Source organism: Microcebus murinus, chromosome 2, assembly GCF_040939455.1.
Source record: "Microcebus murinus isolate Inina chromosome 2, M.murinus_Inina_mat1.0, whole genome shotgun sequence".
Taxonomy (NCBI): domain Eukaryota; kingdom Metazoa; phylum Chordata; class Mammalia; order Primates; family Cheirogaleidae; genus Microcebus; species Microcebus murinus.
The window spans coordinates 73396371-73416443 of NC_134105.1; the positions used below are offsets into that span (position 1 = coordinate 73396371).

At 36.7% G+C, this 20073-nt stretch overlaps 1 protein-coding gene across 2 annotated transcripts in view; it reads left to right on the forward strand.

Moving 5' to 3' along the window:
• The first annotated feature begins 483 nt into the window (after nt 1–483).
• CDC7 (cell division cycle 7) overlaps nt 484–20073 on the forward strand; it is a 32800-nt gene continuing 13210 nt past the window's right edge. Inside the window, exons 1-10 of one of the 2 annotated variants that reach the window (XM_012790893.3) lie at nt 484–581; nt 1269–1423; nt 10424–10507; nt 10796–10931; nt 14643–14736; nt 14831–14973; nt 16948–17197; nt 17835–17930; nt 18700–18878; nt 19705–19787. In XM_012790893.3, the coding sequence (XP_012646347.3) occupies nt 1333–1423; nt 10424–10507; nt 10796–10931; nt 14643–14736; nt 14831–14973; nt 16948–17197; nt 17835–17930; nt 18700–18878; nt 19705–19787 (1156 nt within the window). In that variant the 5' untranslated portion in view covers nt 484–581; nt 1269–1332. Of the gene's footprint in view, nt 733–1268; nt 1424–10423; nt 10508–10795; nt 10932–14642; nt 14737–14830; nt 14974–16947; nt 17198–17834; nt 17931–18699; nt 18879–19704; nt 19788–20073 lie in introns of both variants that reach the window. The other variant, XM_075999808.1, reaches the window with a different exon arrangement.

Below are 20073 nucleotides of genomic sequence, written 5' to 3' on the forward strand. Positions count from 1 at the left end.
CTTAGCTAAGGGCTCAATAAATACTATACAATATGTGCCTGCCTTCCACTGTGCTCACTTCTAACGCAGCCGTAAACTATCAGCAATCAGCAATTTTTGTTTATTTTTAATGGAGAAGTAGGGCACTCAACAAAAAGTAAGAAAAAAATCAAGAAAGTGACTATCTTTTATCCATAGAGTGCCCAATGTCTTGTGTGGCCACAGTGTGTGGGGATGTGTCACAACTCCAGGATCTGAGATTTTCCGGAAAGTCTTTCCTGAAAATAGTCTTTCCTGAAAAGAGCGTTGGGCCCGTAACCTTAAGGTTCACCGTATTTTTTAAGAAAGGATTATCCCAAAGCTTTATTTCTGTAACCGTTCATTTAGTTCGCCAAGGCCTCGGGAAAAAAACCCAACGCTCTTGCGCAAGCGCTCAGTGGTGGAGTCGCGTCGCCGAGGGCTTTGTAATGCGCATGAGCAACTAGAACCGGCGCGGCGGGAAGAGTTGCGCAGGCGCACTTGGTGGACTCTCTAGGTGGGGAACTCTTGGAGGCGGCGACCCAGGCATCTGGGGAGCCACAGAAGTCGTACTCTCATAAACCGTGAGTTTCCGACGGTTTGTTCCATGGCGCGGGATTGTGAGGGATTAGAAGCGAATTCTGGATCGTGACTTCAGTTTTGTCGCAGTGCAGTTCCGTCCCCTGCCCCCTTCAGTCCCTCCGACCTGCGGCGGGAAAGTGGCGCGCCTGCGCAGTAAGCATCCGGTTGGGTCGCGGTCTGAGGAAGAAGGTCCTTCCCTGCCGAGCTCGCGGCCCGCGCTCCCGGAATGGTTCCCATTCATTCCCTCTTCTTTTTTGCCGGGCGCTCGTGGCCAGTGTCATGTCAGTTCTCCAGTAACTTGGGTGGGGCCTTGGGCAAGCTTCCTGGCGCTCCCTTTCAGTGGTCAAACGATTTCCTCTCTCGGCACTTTTCCTCAGGTCAAACTGCCTCCTACCCCACACCGTCCAGCAGGCCGGTTCGCAGCAGCAGCCCCCAACCCCACTTCCCAGCGCCGCCGGCTGCTGAGGAGGCTCCCTCAACTGGAGATTCTCCCTTTGGCCTGGTATTTCTAGAAGGTGAAAGAAAAGTAAATGAAATTCCTTAGAAAGGACTACAATTTTCCTTCCTTTGGGCTTTTAGACACATGGTGCATTTTAAAATGTTTGCCCCTTTGAGGGCAGTGGCATCTTTTAGTGCTTGGTTGAGTAAATGATCTAAACTTAACTTCTCCAGTGTTATCATTTTCACAGCTGCTTTGCTCCCGCTGTGGATGTGACCCTTTATTTTGCATCCCGGGCGTCTTTGGGAATTCCGATGGATGAGCCAATGGCTTTTTCTCCCCCGGGTGACCGATTTCAGGCTGATGGTTCTGTAAAAAAATACGAGCCGAATTTTAAACTTCCAGGTATGTGTTTGATTCCAAAGATGTACGGTTTCAGAGATGTACAGGCAACAAAGTGAGTTGTATGTTTATATAGAAGAAGCATTTTACAAAGCTTCCTAAGATCTAGATTTAGGATTGAATTGCATTTAGTAGGATCATAATTCAACCTTCGCTGTACAGGTGAAGTTGCTAAGGCAAAAATATTAATGACTGTGTAAGAACACAAACGTTTGATGCCCACCCTAGAATATGTCTTCTTCTAGACTTATGTTCTTCTCTTTACTTACCATTAAACTTGGATTTACAAGTGGACCCTGGAGGAATCTTTACTTAAGTATTCAAAAGCAGAATTCACTGACAAAAATAAATGAAATGTTTGTAGCAATAATAAAGCACCATATTTCAGTGTACATCATGAGGTGTTGTTTGAGGTGAGGAGGAGAGGGGCAAACAATACCTGCTCTTGTACACTAAAATGTGTATCCTCATTCCTGCTTTAGCACAGGACCTGGGACTTAGTAGGCACTTAATGTTTGTTAAATAGAATAGTTCCAGTTGACTGTTTTTCCCCCTAAAAAGTAGCTAAATCTTCTTCTCCATCTTTGTCTTAAGTGAATTTTGTGCTTGTCCAAAAGATATTAATTTTGAACTGTCGTCCACAATATGTAGTTTATACACTACAAAATACTTTAACCTCATCCTAGAAAAATAAGGCATCACATACTTTTACTTTGATGAAAGCCACTGTTATCCCAGTTATCTATACTTAAAACTTTAGAGTTATCTTCAGCATGCTTTTTATTTGCTCAGTATATCCAGTCAACAAACTTTATCTTCCTCTTAATATGGATGGCTTTGCATCTTCTTTCCATTCCCATTTTCTGCCACATTAATTCATTTTCCTACACTTTGTTCCTGAATTACGAAGTTTCTTACCTAAACTGCTGACTTTCACTTCTTTTCCATCCTCCAGTTTATCTGTACACTGCTATTAGAATAATCTTTTTTTAAATTTACTCTTCCAAAGAACAGCTAGAATAGAAGAATCTTTTTTTTTTTTTTTTTTTTTTTTTGAGACAGAGTCTCGCTTTGTTGTCTAGGCTAGAGTGAGTGCCGTGGTGTCAGCCTAGCTCACAGCAACCTCAAACTCCTGGGCTCAAGCGATCCTTCTGCCTCAGCCTCCCGAGTAGCTGGGACTACAGGCATGCACCACCATGCCTGGCTAATTTTTTATATATAGTTGGCCAATTAATTTCTTTCTATTTATAGTAGAGACGGGTCTCCCTCTTGCTCAGGCTGGTTTTGAACTCCTGACCTTGAGCAATCCGCCCGCCTCGGCCTCCCAGAGAGCTAGGATTACTGCCCCCGGCCAGAATAGAAGAATCTTAAAATGCCACTTTCATCCAGTTACATGGATGCTGGTTCCTTTTCCCTTCCATTTTTTTCTTACAATTACCTGGTTTTCACAGTGTAGCTTTCCCTTACTAGTCTTTAGACACATAATACAATAACACAGTCATTGCATTATTCTTGTATTGTATAGCACTGTGTGTTTTGACTCTTCAGTTTATAGTATAAGCTCCTTGAAGGTAGTATCTCTTATAGTTTCTGACGTATTTGTGCCTTAAGTGGGATATGAATAGATGACTCTGATTTGGTTCTAGGATTATGTTCAGGAGAATGGTACTATTCTAATATTCTGAAAAAGCTGCTGAGAAATTAAGAGTGGAGTGAATTTTATTCCAAATTTCAAAAGTATTATAGCCTTTATGTAACAGAACATTGGACATTATAAATGATGTCTATGATAATTTATAAAACATGCTGAAACTTTACTCATATAATTCTTTTTTTATATGACTCTTAATAAAAACTAACGTTATATAAAAAACATTACGTCAGTAAGGAGTAAAGCTGATGAGGTCCAGGCACATCACTGTCTTTTGATCTAATTGGGAAAGTCAATCAAATTAGACCATGAGACAGTGATTTGCCTGGACCTCACCAGCTTTACTCCTTATTGTAGTTATGTTTTTTTATATATCTTTACATTCCCAGAACCTAACAGTGTCTAGCACATAGTAGGTACTTGAAAATATTTGAATGAATGATTTAATGTTACAATATAAAGTAAAATACTTAGTGGATGAATAGCCTGGCATTTTGTTTTGAGATATTCATCAGATTTTTATAACATTTTTTCTAATAAAAATTATACATGCTTATTGAAGAAAATTTAGGAAGTATAGAAAGCCAAAATAAAATATTTTCCCATTATTCAAATATTGCCACTGTTAACATTTTGTTATATTTCTTTAGTCTTCCTATGCATAGATACATTTTTAAAAAATGAAATCCAGATCTTCACTTATTTCTAATCTCCATTTTTTGCTTAATATATATCTTGAACATTTCTCATGTAGTTTTTCTACAACTTGATTTTCTATAACTTGATTTAAGTTTCATTATATAGTATGCTGTAATTTAATTACTTTTTATTGTTGGACCTTTAGATCATTTTCCATTTTTTCCTATTAAGAAAATACTGCAGTGCACAAACTATCTGGCATAATATTGGTCAAATGTTTATTCTTTCATTGTTTCAGAAGGCTTTTTTTTAGAGTATCTAATATATGCCAAGTTTAGTAAGTGAGAAAGATCTGTTCAGTGAAAGAATGAAGTACAAACTAGTTATTAATATATACTGAATGTCTTCTCCACAGTGTTGATCTGTATGGGAAGGCTTGCTTTCTGTGTGTTTACATGGATGCCCTTAGCCCATGCTTTTAAAATGGGGTTATAGGTACCATCTTGGTTTGACTAGGACAGATCCAGTTTACATCTGTTGTTATAATGTAATTATTGGTACTCCCTTTCACTCTCAAGAGTGTACCAGTTTGAACTAAATTTTATGATCCCCTAGTTATAGGAGATGTAAATCAAAGAGTACATGAAGCCCTGGAATAAATATGACTGTATTCCCGGAGTGTCCGTTTTACTCCATAGTATGATATTGAAAACATTTGATTTATATGATGAACAATTATTAAGCATCTCTTATGTGCACATACTTTTCTAGGTGCTAGAAATAAATCAATTCATAAAACAGAAATCAACACCCTCGAGCTAGTTGAAAGAGACAATAAACAAAAGAAATACTATGTTCAAAAGTGATTACTGTTGTGAAGATGATATAGAAGGGAAAGGGAGATGGGAAGGAGATTGATTTTAATAAGTGTAGTTGGTCAGAAGACTTCAGTGAATTAACATTTGAGCTAAGACTTCTAGGTGGTGAAGGAGTGAGCTAGGCAGATATTTGGGGAAGAGCACTTTAGGCAGAGGAAACAGCAAGTACAAAGGCCCTGAGGTGAGAGAGTGCCTACCATTCTGGAATAGCAAGGTCATTGTAGCTAGAATGGGGGGGGGGGAAGGGGTAATTGCAGTAAAGTCAAAGAGAGATTGTAAAGAGAAGGAGTGTTCTTTGGCTTTTATATGGAATGAAATGTGAAACCATTAGAGGGTTTGAACAAAATGATGACATGGTACCTTAGTTTTAACAAGATAACTCTGACTGCTGTGTTGCAAGTAGACGGTGGGCCAGAAGGACAAAAGCAGGGAATGTAGTTAAGGAGGCTTTTGCTATATTAAAGCCAACTTTAACATATATTATGTAGCAGAAAATAAAATTTACTTAAAATTTCAAAATAGAAGCCTAGACCCTCATGTGTAAAATATGGGCATTTAAATAAATTTTTAGCATGGTATGGACTTTTCAGGATCTTCCTCCAGTCCTCAAAGTGTGTATTCATTTGTTTCTATCTTTAACACAGTTGTCCAACTTGTGACATGAATGCTCTTTTCTACTCTCTGCTCTCATTTCCCACTTTAGAAATTGAGGATATTGCATTCACTTTGGTTTTAGGAAATTTTACTGTTGTTTAAAAATATCAAAGTTGTTCTGTATTGACAGGAAACCTTAAACATATTTTGAATTTTTTAAAGATGGCTAAGTACATAGGACATGAGTAGTGGTGTGGAAGCACATTATGCTTACATAGTCATTCACATGGCTTGTACATTACAGAGTTTTCTCATTACATATATTTTCTTTCTGGTGATTTCTAACAATTAACCAGTATCTCTGCTACTAACTGCTACCTCATGCTTATGCAGAGATAAAGTCCAAAGTGTGGAGCTCATAGGAAAACCATAGACTTCTAGTTGGAAGGTAAAGTTTGTCTGATCCAACCCCTTTGTTTTACAAGTTAAGAAATTGGTAGTTTATGACAGGAGTTGAATCCAGATCTTTAGATTCTAGGGTCCTTCTATATTAGTGCTGTCCAATAAAACATTCTGTGATAATGGAAATGTTTGTATACTGTCACATATGGCTAGTGTAACTTAGGAAAATGATTTTTAATTTTAATTTGTTTAAATAGCTACATGAAGCTAATGGACAGCATAACTATATCATCCTACTACAAAGCTTTCAGTATTATTAATCACATACACAAAACAAAATATGCACACAAACAATTGAATGCAATTAGTAATAAAACAACTGTAAACAGGGTTTTTAAAATATTTCATCATATCTAAACTCCATTGATTATAAGATGAACCATTATTTTATGTACTTTTCAGAAATACCAGTTACAGTATGACATAGTGCTTTCTTATCACCTAGAATTTGTTTTGTTTTATATTTACTGAAAGAATTACTTAAGACCTAATTAGACAAATAATTATATATCTCTGGTATGTAAATAAAAAGGAAAATAAACATTTCGGGTCTGTCTCTTTAGAATCACTTTTTGCACTTAGATTCATTGATATCCTGTTTTCCCTTTGAATACATTAGTGATGCAGTATTTCTTTGAGGAATCCAATAAAAAATAAAAAGCCATTGTTAATGGACTATTAAGAAGAGCCCAAGTATGTGGAGCTAGCCTACATGCTTCATCACCTCCACTGCTCCTCCATACAACCATTTGGCTCTTAAGGGTTAAACGAATGCTTCTCTGATTTTTCTTCAAGTCACTGACACCTATTCTGTAAGTTCTGATGCTGGGTAACAACAATTGTAACGTGCATCCCAATTCCAGAGTTAAAATTGTCTTATAGACAAAGAAGTGTAATATCAGATTGAACATACAATTTTACTACCCTTTCATGGTGTCTTCCTTGTGACACTGTGGAATTTGAAGCTGTTTGGAATTAACACTCATTAGGAAAGATTATAATTGACTATGGCAATTGTAGGCTGCTAGAAAGCCAGCTTTTTCCCTGCAGGCCTTGGTTTTGGCTTCTAGAGTGAAGTAGTCTCATAGCTGATAGTGAGGTAGCTGATAATTGTCTTTTACTTCATTCCGTTGTGACTTCTAAATTTTTGCTTTTTTTTCTCCAGTTATCTTCTGGATGTTCATTATAATAGTAATTATTTATTCAATAAATGTTCCAGGCACTGTTCTAACTAGGAGCTAAGTATAATATATCATGGTGAATTATATAGACAGGAAACCTGTATTGATGGAGTTTATATTCTAGTGGAAGAGGGCAGACAGTGAACAAATAAGTAAACACGATAATTTTATAGTGGATAAGTCCTCTGAAGACAATAAACAATAGAAAGAATGCTAATTTAAGTAGAATGTCAGAGGGGCTATGACAGTTGAGCAAACCCATGAAGTTATAGGAAAGAGCATTTTAGGCAGAGAACTGATGAGAGTAAAAACCCTAAAGAAATACTGTTAATAACAGTAACTACAACAATAAGAGTTACCACTGTCATTTATTTAATATTTACTATGTGCCTGGGATAGTGTTGTATTCTTTACTTATATATTATTTCATTTAATCCTCACAGTATCTAAATGGCATGGGTGCTGTTATTATCCCTTTTCTGTAGGTGGAGAAAATAAGATTCACAGAGATAAGCTATATGCTGCAGGAAAGTCATACTGGCTGGTGAATAGTGGAGCCAAGATTCTAACCTCCCCTTGCCAATCTGCAAATTGGAACACATAACTGCTATGTTATATTGCCTCTTGAATTGAAATCTATGAAGACCTGGGGTAGTGGCTTACACCTGTAATCCTAGTTTTGTGAGTCCTAGGCCGGAGAATCACTTGAGGCTAGGAGTTAGAGACCAGCCTGGGCAACATAGTGAGACCCACTTCTCTATGGAAAATAAAAAATTAGTCAAGCATGGTAGCAGGCATCTGTAGTCCTAGCTACTCTGGAGGCTGAGCCAAGAGGATCACTTAAGTCCAGGACTTTGAGGTTGCAGTGAACTATGATCATGCTGGTATGTTCTAGCCCTGGTGACAGAGCAAGACCCTGTCTCAAAAAAAAAAAAAAAAAAAAAAAAAGCCAATCATGAAGGTTCATAGTCCACCTGTGAAACAGATGGGAAGGTGAGGGTGATTTAAGTTAGAAGTTCTTCCCATTTCCTTAGATGGGTTGATATAATGGAAAAAACACTGTAATAGATCTTCCTGGCCTCTTATTTGGTCGCTAGCTCTTCATGTTTCTCTTACCCTTCAAGTCCATTCTCCATTTGTCCTTTTCCCTGTTTAAAAACTTTCTATGGGCCAGGTGCAGTGGCTCACACCTGTAATCCTAGCACTCTGGGAGGCCGAGGCGGTGAATCACTCAAGGTCATGAGTTTGAAACCAGCCTGAGCAAGAGTGAGACCCATCTCTACTAAAAAAATAGAAATTTTCATTCCTTGAATCCTTGAAAAAAAAAAAAAAATAGAAATTAATTGGCCAACTAACAATATGTAAAAAAAAATTAGCTGGACATGGTGGCACATGCCTGTAGTCCCAGCTACTTGGGAGGCTGAGGCAGAAGGATTGCTTGAGCCCAGGAGTTTGAGGTTGCTGTGAGCTAGGCTGACGCCATGGCACTCTAGCCCAGGCTACAGAGTGAGACTCTGTCTCAAAAAAAAAAAAACTTTTCATGGCTTTTATTTGCATTCTCTACTTTTCTCCTCCTCAGCCACATTGTATTTCATTATCTCTCTGCCCTCTCCTCACCCCCCATCATCCATGCCTTTTTCCTTTTCCATGTCTTTACATCACAGTTCCTTCTTTCTAAAATGTCTTTTTACATTTTTGCTATTTGGTGAATGCTTCAGAACACAGCTTAGCTGTCCCTTAAACCCTGAAGGCTTTCTGGCACCTTTGGAAGTGTTCATCTCCCCCCACCCCAACCTAATAATATATGCATTCCTTTATTAAAGTTATCACCTTGTATTGCATGTAATAACATCTGTCTCTGCTAGACCTAAGCTCCCAGTGGCTACAACAAATTTATTCATTTTTTATATGCCCATTGCTGAGCATTTTTAAAAAGTGTTTGTTAAGTGAATGAGTTCTATAGACATCGGCAGTACCTCTGTGAAATTAGGCAAATTATTTAACCTCCCTGAAAAATCAAGATAATAATTTCTATTCTGCCAATATCACAGTACTGTTGTGACAATCTGAAAAGATAATGGATGTGAGAGTGCTTTGAAAATGTCTTAAACATTTGAAAAATGTCTCTCTGCTGTGCTGTGGAGAATATTATAATAATTTAAAGTAGCTGATGCTTGGCCTACATATTGTAATAAAATCTGAAGACTTTTATGTAGTACTCTTTTGTATTCAGTAGTTTATTGGATTTTGTGTTATTGCCTCCCCTTATTTTAGCCATGTACCATGTTTCCCCGAAAATAGGACCTACCCATAAAATAAGCCCTAGCAGGATTTCTAAGCATTTGCACAATATAAGCCCTACCCCAAAAATAAGACCTAGTGATGGGTGTGGCTACGCAGTGTATTCGTACAACCCATGCATTTCATCATGGAGCAGTAGAGAAGAGCAGCCCTTCTCATCTGCCCTATTGTGACAGCTACTATCCCAGAGATGACTGGAAAGGTGTGGGTAGCCCCACCAACAAGGTTGGCTCCCCCTGTCAGGTCCTGGCCATCCTGTGCATGCAGCAAGCTGAGGCTTTGAGGGGAAAATAACACATCCCCTGAAAATAAGCCCTAGGGTGTCTTCTTGAGAAAAAATAAATATAAGACCCTGTCTTATTTTCGGGGAAACACGGTATGTTTTCATAAAAAGCTTATATTTATTTATTTAAAAGTAGCAATTTATCTGCTATCAAGGTTAGAGGGTACTAGTAATTGAGACAGTTTTTTTTTTTGGAGACAGAGTCTCACTCTATTGCCTGGGCTAGAGTGCTGTGGTGTTGGCCTCACTCACAGCAACCAAACTCCTGGCTTAAGCAATCTTTCTGCCTCAGCCTCCCAAGTAGCTAGGTCTACAGGAATGTGCCACCATGCCCGGCTAATTTTTTCTATATATATTTTTAGTTGTCCAGCTAATTTCTTTCTATTTTTCTTAGAGATGGGGTCTGGCTCTTGCTCCAGCTGATCTCAAACTCCTGACCTTGAGCCATCCTCCCGCCTTAGCCTCCCAGAGTGCTAGGATTACAGACGTGAGACACCACGCCCGGCCAGGACAAATTTTTAAATTATTTTTAACATGCCTAAGAGGTTTAGTAGGCTTCCTCTCTGACAGTATACTATGAATATTACATAGTAGTAAAACTTTTCCAAGCCTGTAAGATTTTATATGTTTGTGGGAAGGAAATAGTTTTCAAGGGCACTATGTCCTTATCATGTCATCTAATGATCACAGCACAAAATATTTAGTTATTTTTAAATTTACGTTCTTCATTGTGTTGTAGTCTGTGCAAAACAATGAATCTATTAGTATGTAATTCCAGTGTGGTAGAAATTTGCTGTGTGTAATTCTGGGACTGTCATTTTTGTCTGTTAGTTCAAGTGGTGTGTGTGAATTACAGCAACTTGATTGAATTTTAATTGTCATTTTAAGATATATTACACTTTTATTTGTAATTAATTACTCATGTTTTAGAATTTATTTCATTGAGGTTTTTTTATTTAGGAAACTATAAAATATACTCTCATTGATAATTATAAATTCTTGTTTCCCTGATAGGCATTAAGAAAGATATTGAGAAGCTTTATGAAGCTGTACCACAGCTTGGTAATTTGTTTAAGATTAAGGACAAAATTGGAGAAGGTACTTTGGGAATATACTTTATTATTTTTATAAGTTTTATTTTCCTTCTGTTTTCCTTGTGTAATCTTGGTTTTCATTACTATTATTGAAAAATATATCACTTCTTTAAATACTAAGACTGTGGTTATGTATAATAACAGCTTTTCTTTTTTCCCCTGGAAAGAAAGAATAAATAATAAATATAACCTATTATATACCAATAAAATAGTTTTATAATCTATTGTAGCATTGTTTCATTAACATTTTTAAAAATCAAATAATTGAAAAATATAATAAATTGTTTTACAGGCACTTTCAGCTCTGTTTATTTGGCCACAGCACAGTCACGAGTAGGACCTGAAGAGAAGATTGCTCTAAAACACTTAATTCCAACAAGTCATCCTATTAGAATTGCAGCTGAACTTCAGTGCCTAACAGTAGCTGGGTAGGTAATTTAAAGATATTTTAATTGTACTGGCTATATATAATTTATAAGATTTTAAAGTAGACGCTTAAGAGGGATGATGAGATTGTACATGAATCATACACATTTTTCAGTCAAGTATTTGCCATTTGCTAGTAACCTTTTCCTCAAACCTTGCAATAGCTAGTAAAATTTATAGTAATTCTTTTAGAGTGGATTTCCCTTGAGGTTCAGCTTGACTTCCTGTTCTTTTACCACTTTTTGTAATCTTCCTGCCAAATCATAAACCTTGGATTCCATGGTTTGGAATTTTTTTTAAATGTGGGGAATTCATGTTTCACATCTCCCCATATATTTTTTTCGAACAACAGAATCATCTGATATGCCTTTCTCCTCAGTTTCTCTGAGCTAGGTCATTCCTATCAACATATGGACACCATCTAGAACAGGCGTCCTCAAACTATGGCCCTCGGGCCACATGCGGGTGTTTTTGTCCGTTTGTTTTTTTACTTCAAAATAAGATATGTGCAGTGTGCATAGGAATTTGTTCATAGTTTTTTTAAACTATAGTCCTGCCCTCCAACAGTCTGAGGGACAGTGAACTGGGCCCCTGTTTAAAAAGTTTGAGGACCCCTGATCTAGAATCTTATTCCTCCTGAATTTCCCTTCTTCTTCCAGCTGCTCCATCATTTCTTTGCTCCCCTTCACAGCCAGACTTCTCAAAAATTATCTACACATACTGTTTTCACTTCCATACCACCCTTCACTACATGTGCACTCACCGTGGCTACTTTCCCCCATGCTAAACTGAAACTACTTTAGTTAGAGTCAGACATGACTCTAGGCATCATTTAACATAATTGCTTTGAACCATTTTCTTTTGACTTGTACTGCCATACCCTCCTTGTTTTCTTCCTTCCTTGTTTGGCCTTTCATTTTCTGTATCTTTGTCAGCTCTTCTTCTACCTGATCCTTAAATGTTGCAGTTCCTCAGTGCTTGATCTTGGGCTGTCTTTCTCTTCTTCCTTAGTATCCTGCATTTCCATATGACTTACAGCAACAATTCCCAAAAGTATGTAACTAACCTCAGACAAATCTTAACTGCAGATTTGTATCTGTTCACCTGACTGTTTGACATTTCCACTTGAGTACCTGATAAATATCTCAAACCTAACATGGCAAAAACTAAGTTTTAACTCACTTTCCTCCTCCAAAAAATACCCCCAAAACCCATCACAACAACTGTTCTTATCTACCCACCTCCACAATTGGCACCACCATCCACCTAGTGATCAAGCCAGAAACCTAGTTTCTCCATTTCTCTCCTAAACTACATCCATCACCAAGTCCAGAATGTATCTAAAATATATCTAAGAACTCATTTATGTCTTTTGGTTTTTCTACCATTACCTCAGCCCATGCCTGGACTACTACTATAGCTTGCTTCTTAGCTTCTCCCTTTAAATCCATCTTCACACAGCAGCCAAAATGGGATCTTTAATATATAAAATGTATATGCATGTAACACAAACTGGATAATGTTCCATTGCTTAAAATCTTTCAGTGGTTTCCCTGTGTACTTAAAAAAAAAAAATCAGTTTTTTTTTACGCCAATCTTCCCACCAGTCTTAAGCCAGTCTTCCCACCTCCTTTACTGTGCTCCAGCTTCTTTACTTCCTCAAATTTGTCTCAAGAGCTTTCTTACGTCAGTGTGACTTCCCAAATTGTTTCCCCATTTGGGAAGACCTTTGCATTCTGACTCTTCATCTTTCTGATCTGAATGAGAGTGTCACTGCTTCAAACAGGTCTTATCTGAATTAAATTATTTTTTTTATTGTCATAGCACCTTTTGATTTCTTTCAAAACCCTTGGTATAATCTGTCATTATTAGTTACCTTATTACCTGTATTGTCCAATAGATGGTAAACTCGATGAAGACAGAAACTGTGTTAATTTTATTCACCATTACATCCTTTTTGTTTATAATCCCTAAAGGCAAATAACAATGCCCACTAAGTATTCATCAAATGAAAGAATGAATGAGCCTATTTATTTGTTTAATCCCTCTATTACATTATAGAAGACAAGAAGAGGAGGTGGCCTCTCTAAGGCATGATTGCATATATTCTAGTCCTCTGAATGTGATCATTCCTTTTTCCGTATTTCAGCTATCTCCCTCTACCACTTTTTCTTTCTCTGTGCTTTAAAAAAGTGCATGCTAAAAATGTTGTCATCTGATTTTGCAATGCAATCAGGAAATTGTCTTTATGCTCTGCTTCCAATGTATCATATTTTCCCTCCTTAACTCTTGTTTTGCCTCTTTCTTTCCACTTAAATTGGTCTCTGAAAAATTACTAGTTACCGTGTTTCCCTGAAAATAAGACAGGGTCTTATATTTATTTTTCCTCAAGACCACTAGGGCTTATTTTCAGGGGATGTGTTATTTTCCCCTCAGAGCCTCAGCTTGCAGCACACACAGGATGGCCGGCACCTGACAGGGGGAGCCGACCTTGTTGGTGGGGCTGCCTGCACCTTCCCAGTCACCTCTGGGATAGTAGCTGTCACAATGGGGCAGATAAGAAGGGCTGCTCGTCTTTCGCTCCTACATGGGCTGTGTGTATATGCTGTGTAGCCACACCCATCACTAGGTCTTATTTTTGGGGTAGGGCTTATATTGTGCAAAAATGCTTAGAAATCCTGCTAGGGCTTATTTTATGGGTAGGTCTTATTTTTGGGGAAACACGGTAATTCCTCTTTACCATATAGCCTTCCATTGGTCCTTACTGTTTGACTGCCATGCTGATCCCTACTTCCTTCAAAAGTCACCTTGGTGCCCCTTTTTTTATTTTGCTCTCCAACTTGAGACTTTTTCCAAAGCTCAGCATTTTCCTTTCTCTACTAATTTCCACAACTTAATAATCACTTCTCTGAAAGTATTCTAACTGGCTTCTCATTTGACTTCTCACTTACAGTTTAGTGACTAAACTTTAGTCTCGTATCTAGATATCTCTATCAAAATGATGAGGTCAGGCTTATGATGGTTCTTTTCCTGGTTTCTCTACTTTGTTCTCTACATTGCTTTACTTAGGCTCAACTGTGGAAATCAACTTCACGCTACTTTTTGCATCTTTTATTTTATGAAGTAGTGTAGTGTTGTGATTAAGAGCATAAATCTAGAATACACACTGCCTGGATTCAGAACCTGGCTCCATGACTAACTACTTTAGTAACCTTGGGGAGGTTCCTTAACTTCCTCTTGTCTCAATTTTTTATCTGGTGAGGGAATAATAGCACTTTTATAGGGTTATTGTAAAGATTAAGTGAATTTGTTAATAGGTGTGAAGTGCTTAGATCAAAGCTTAGCATACAATGAATGTTCAATAAATGTTAGCTATTATTATTTTTAAATTTATTACTATTACCATCTTACCTGCTACTATGTCAATTCATTCATGTTTATCTTTTCCTTCTCATTCTGCCACTTCCCCAATTAAAACTATAATTATCTCATGTTCAAATTATAGTAACTTCGTAACTGGTGCTATTTTTCTTTAAAAGAAGACTTTTTAATACAAGTCATTTAAATGTTTATACTATCTTCTATGATGATGATTTTAAGCCAGTTTTCTAGCAAATATGCATATATTGCTAAAATTACATTTTAAAAATTAGGCATAAAGTTTCAGTTCATTTGACCTTTCCTCTAAAGTTCATTGTGCTTTTTTCCACTAGGGGGCAAGACAATGTCATGGGAGTTAAATACTGCTTTAGGAAAAATGATCATGTGGTTATTGCTATGCCATATCTGGAGCATGAGTCCTTTTTGGTAGGTTTTAATATTTCTTGAATTTTTATTAGCTAAATATTTAATTGAAAACAGTTTTCATTCATTATTCATTTTATTCATAACTTTCTTTTAGGACATTTTGAATTCTCTTTCCTTTCAAGAAGTACGAGAATATATGTTTAATCTGTTCAAAGCTTTGAAACGCATTCATCAGTTTGGTATTGTTCACCGTGATGTTAAGCCCAGCAATTTTTTGTATAACAGGCGCCTGAAAAAGTAAGTATGAAGAGTTATTAGAAATGATTTACACTTGAGTGAATTTGTGCTATGGGTTCTATCTCTTTGTTATTGATTTATTTATGAAGACAGGGTCTTGCATTGTTGCCCCAGGATAGAGTGCAGTGGCCTCATTATAGCTCACTACAGTCTCACACTCCTAGGCTCAAGTGATCCTCCTGCCTCAGGCTCCCAAGTAACTGGGACTACAGGTGCACACCATTGTACCTTGCTAAGTTTTCTATTTTTTATAGGGACAGGGTCTCACTGTTGCTCAGGCTGGTCTGAAACTCCTGACCTCAGGTGATCCTCCCACCTCAGCCTCCCAGAGTGCTAGGATTATAGGGATGAGCCACTGCTCCTGGCCATTTCTCTTTTTTTTAAATAAAAATTGTCTATATTTCAGTTATTCAACATGATGTTATGGGATACATAATAACAAAGGTTAGCATAGTAAAGCAATAAATATACCCATTATCTCAGTTACCCATTTTGTTTGTTTGTTTTTCTAGCAAAAGCAGTTAAAATAATTCGTTTAGTATGAATGTCATGTACAGTACAGCGGTCCCCAACCTTTTTGGTGCCAGGGACCGGTTATCGTTGAAGACAATATTTCCACGGTTGGAGTGGAGGAAGGGGAAGATGGTTTCCAGATGATTCAAGCACATTACATTTATTATGCAGTCAAACCTTTCTGCTAATGATAATCTGTATTTGCAGCTGCTCCCTAGAAGTAGCATCATTGCCTCAGCTCATGAGTTGTTAGATTCCCATAAGGAGCTCACAACTTAGATCCCTGGTATGTGCAGTTTACAGTAGGGTTCATGCTCCTATGAGAATCTAATGCTGCCGCTGATCTGACAAGAGGCAGAGAGCTTACGTGGTGATGTGAGCGATGGGGAGTGGCTGTAAATACACATGAAGCTGTGCTGGCTCACCCACTGCTCACCTCCTGCTGTGCAGCCTGGGTTCCTAACAGGTCACAGGACTGGTACTGGTTTGCAGTCCAGGGGTTTGGGACTACAGCTGTACAGTATCTCTCTAGATTTATTTATCCTACATATCTGCTACATTGTGTCCTCCAACCTACATCTCTTAGGCATAGTACATATTGCAACAGCCATAAACAGGTTATTTCTGTTTTAAATTTTCGTTGTAATTGGTAAGGGAAATGCAGTAAAGAAGATAAAATTGTATTAGTAAAGCAGTGTACATCATTAGATGTACCATGGTTTGGTGGAAATGGCGCTTAGCTAAAAAAGGTGTAGCTTTTTTTTTCAACCCCTTGCCCTCTAGTCTAATCCTTTTTAACCTAACACATGTCTCTTATCTCTGGACTTGATTTTTCTTTTCTTGTAAATGAGGAGATTGAATCACACGGTAGTTAATTTCCTGTTTCAACACTAACATTCTATTTTTTTATCTGTATATATTTTTAATGCCTGTTATATACAGAGAGGCATTATAAGCTGAAAATAAATACTGCTCTTTATATAGTGGATCATATTGAATATGGTAAGAAGATTAAAACTATAACTTCTCTTTTGAGCTTTTATACCCATGACTTTTCTCTTTAATTAAATTGAATTTTAAAATCATGATTTTATTTTTTTAACTTGCTTAATTAGAGATTATCTACTATGATGCTATCTCTGACACCATCAGAGAACAAAGAACTGTGCTTATATTGTATATTGCTCTTTTTGCCTTATCAGCACATGCCATTGGAAAAAAGAGAGAAAAGATCAATTGATTGATGATGGGATACATCTTCCTTAATTTTCAATCCTAGTGAGCTATTCTTACTTTGTCTGGAAAGGTTATTTTTCTTTTCCTTTTTCAGGAATGTTATAAATTGTGAATTGCTCCCCAAAAGAATTACCGTTTTTATATGAGGATGGTTTGAAGGTATTATGATGTGACTAAGCTTTACTTGTTAACAAAGAAGTAAAAATACTTAATTTTGTTTCTTAGGTACGCCTTGGTAGACTTTGGTTTGGCCCAAGGAACCCATGATACGAAAATAGAGCTTCTCAAATTTGTCCAGTCTGACGCTCAGCAGGAAAGTTGTTCACAAAACAAATCGCACGTAATCACGGGAAATAAGATTGCATTGAGTGGCCCGGCACCTAAGGAGCTAGATCAACAGTCTACCACAAAAACTTCTGTTAAAAGGCCCTACACAAATGCACAAATTCAGATTAAACAAGGAAAAGATGGAAAGGTTCTACCTCTTTTATTTCTTAAGTATTGACACTGTTTGAGAAATGTACTCCTTCTACCAATAGAGGGAGATATAATACTAGGATAGTACTTGTAACTTAAAAAACTTTTTTTTACATTCACTATATGTGTTCAGTTGATTAGATGCCTAAGATTTACACTGAATCATTTTGCTCATTATTTCAAAATGAAAATTTATTTTGTTAATTTATAATGCTTTGTCATTATGTATTACAAAATTATATGACAAAAATGGAAAATAATACATTTTCCCTGCATGTTAAAAAGTTCAGATTAATTATCCTTTTTGAAAGAAATTAGAAAGAAATTATAGGGGGAAAATTCTGAAGTGTCTATCTCCATTTTAGCTGCACAGCAAAATGTAACATCCATGCAGGTGGTTTTTGAATTTTTTTAGTTATATATATTCGTGGACTATGATAACATTGTGTATGGGTGTTAAGTTCTATCTAGACTATTTTCTCCTTTCACAGAAGTGTTTTGGTGCCTGAGAATGACTTGGATGCAGCTGTTTTTATTTCATGTCACTTAACTCTTTCAAAACTGTGGCAGAGTATAGCTGGCAGAAAGTGTTACAGATATAATCCTTATTTTCCTTGTTTTTGTTGGTATTGTAGGAGGGATCTGTAGGCCTTTCTGCCCAGCGCTCTGTTTTTGGAGAAAGAAATTTCAATATACACAGCTCCATTTCACATGAGAGCCCTGCAGTGAAAGTAAGTAATGTAGCTTAATAGTGCAATGATCAGTCATACACTGAAGAAAATTTAGGTAATTGCTAGATTAACATTTATTATTAGCAATTTTTTAAAAGTAGAGTTTGGCTTTGGCAGAGATATTGCTTTGAGGATTAGTCAAAACTTTTGTTTTCTCCAGTTTTTCTCTGAACTTTTCTGATGGAATTTTTTTATCATTTTTGGTTGGCTGACTATTGTTGCTGTTTTCCTAGAAGAACATTTAGAACAGTAAGGCCTTTTCTGTCATTGCTAGAATGTGAGCTTCCAACACTTAAACATAGATCTGACACATGGTTGATAGCATAAAGATGTTTGTAAAGTTAACAAAATTATCATCAATGTTAGATGATTTTAAATTGACTTATATCTTGCAACAGCTAGACAGCATGAGCTAATACATTAAAACTGATTTTAGCCAATGTAATTGTGCAGTTTACAGTTCTGAAATGGAGTTAGACACTAGAATGTTACTGTTTTATACTTTTGTAATATATCAAGAAAAGTTCTAATAAAGTATAAGTCAAATATTTTCCAAACTAGAACTAATTAGTAAATTTTAACATAAGGTTATTCTACAGAAAAACCCAAAAAGGTCTTAAACATTTTAATAGACAGCTGTTAATTTACAATCCAACAGACGTTAGCAGTTTTTAAAGTTATGCTTCCACTATTGCTTTTTGCCATACTAACACTTGAGAACATTATGTTAAATGTCATGAAAATAGAAAATTTGACTTTTCTTTTACAGCTCATGAAGCAGTCAAAGACTGTGGATGTACTATCTAGAAAGTTAGCAACAAAAAAGAAAGCTATTTCTACAAAAGTTATGAATAGTGGTGTGGTGAGGAAAACTGCCAGTTCTTGCCCAGTTAGCCTGACCTGTGACTGCTATGCAACAGATAAAGTTTGCAGTATTTGCCTTTCAAGGTAATGTGTTTTGATGATATTATAAAATCACCACCATGCTGCCAGACAGGGTTAGAAATTACATTGATTTTGGTGGGCAATTGATTTAGTGAGTGAAAGGGAAGAGCATATTAATAGATCTGTAAACTACGCAGGCACTGATATAGAGCAGTACCTTAAAGAGCAAGGGATAACTATTGTCATATATTGTTCATTTGACATGGACATGCTCTTTGGAAAATACATTTACTCTTAATGCAAATGGTGTGGTGGTGGGGAGAATAGCCTTTTTAGAAGCTTAGAGTTGCACATTTTGCTTGCTAATGTAATATTTCCTGTTTTCTTTCTATTCCTGCCTGTGTGAAATAATCAGAACCAAGTAGTAGAGCTCTTCTCTTATTCCCATCTTCTACTCTTTGCCTCATAAATTCCTTCCTTTCCTTCAAAACTTAGCTTTCATCAAGGCTTTCCTGATTCACTCAAATATATAAGTGAATAACTAAATCAGTAATTAATTACCTCAAACAGAAATGAATTTTTATACTTATGAATTCCTGTTGTATTCTATTTTTCCATTATGGCTTTTAGTATCTACTGCTTATTGTTATGCTCAGAAGTTACCATAAAACCTTTCTTGGAGTAAATCTAGGGAGCTAGTAGAGGGGGGAAGGAAAAACCAATAGAAGCAAAATCTAGGATGTTCATCATGCTAGATTTACTTTATAATAACTTTTATTTATATAGGTATCGAGGCAAAATTTATTATGAACTAAATTGATAAATGTTATATTTTGGACTTAAATAGTTGAACTTTAACATAACTAGAGAAATCTTATTTCATCATAAGGCGTCAGCAGGTTGCCCCTAGGGCAGGTACACCAGGATTCAGAGCACCAGAGGTCTTGACAAAGTGCCCCAATCAAACTACAGGTATGTTGCACTGGAAATATATAACCCAATTCAAATGGATTGTTCCATATATATTTTATTTTATGATCTTTGTCTATTTATGACTAATATTTGAGTTCTGCTTTTCATTAAATTACATAAGCAGCTCTAGCAGGGTGGCATTCCCATTTTTGAGATAATAGCGTTTTTTTGTTGTTTGTTTGTTTGTTTTTTTGAGACAGAATCTCGCTTATTGACCAGGCTAGAGTGAGTGCCCTGGCGTCAGCCTAGCTCACAGCAACCTCAAACTCCTGGGCTCAAGCAATCC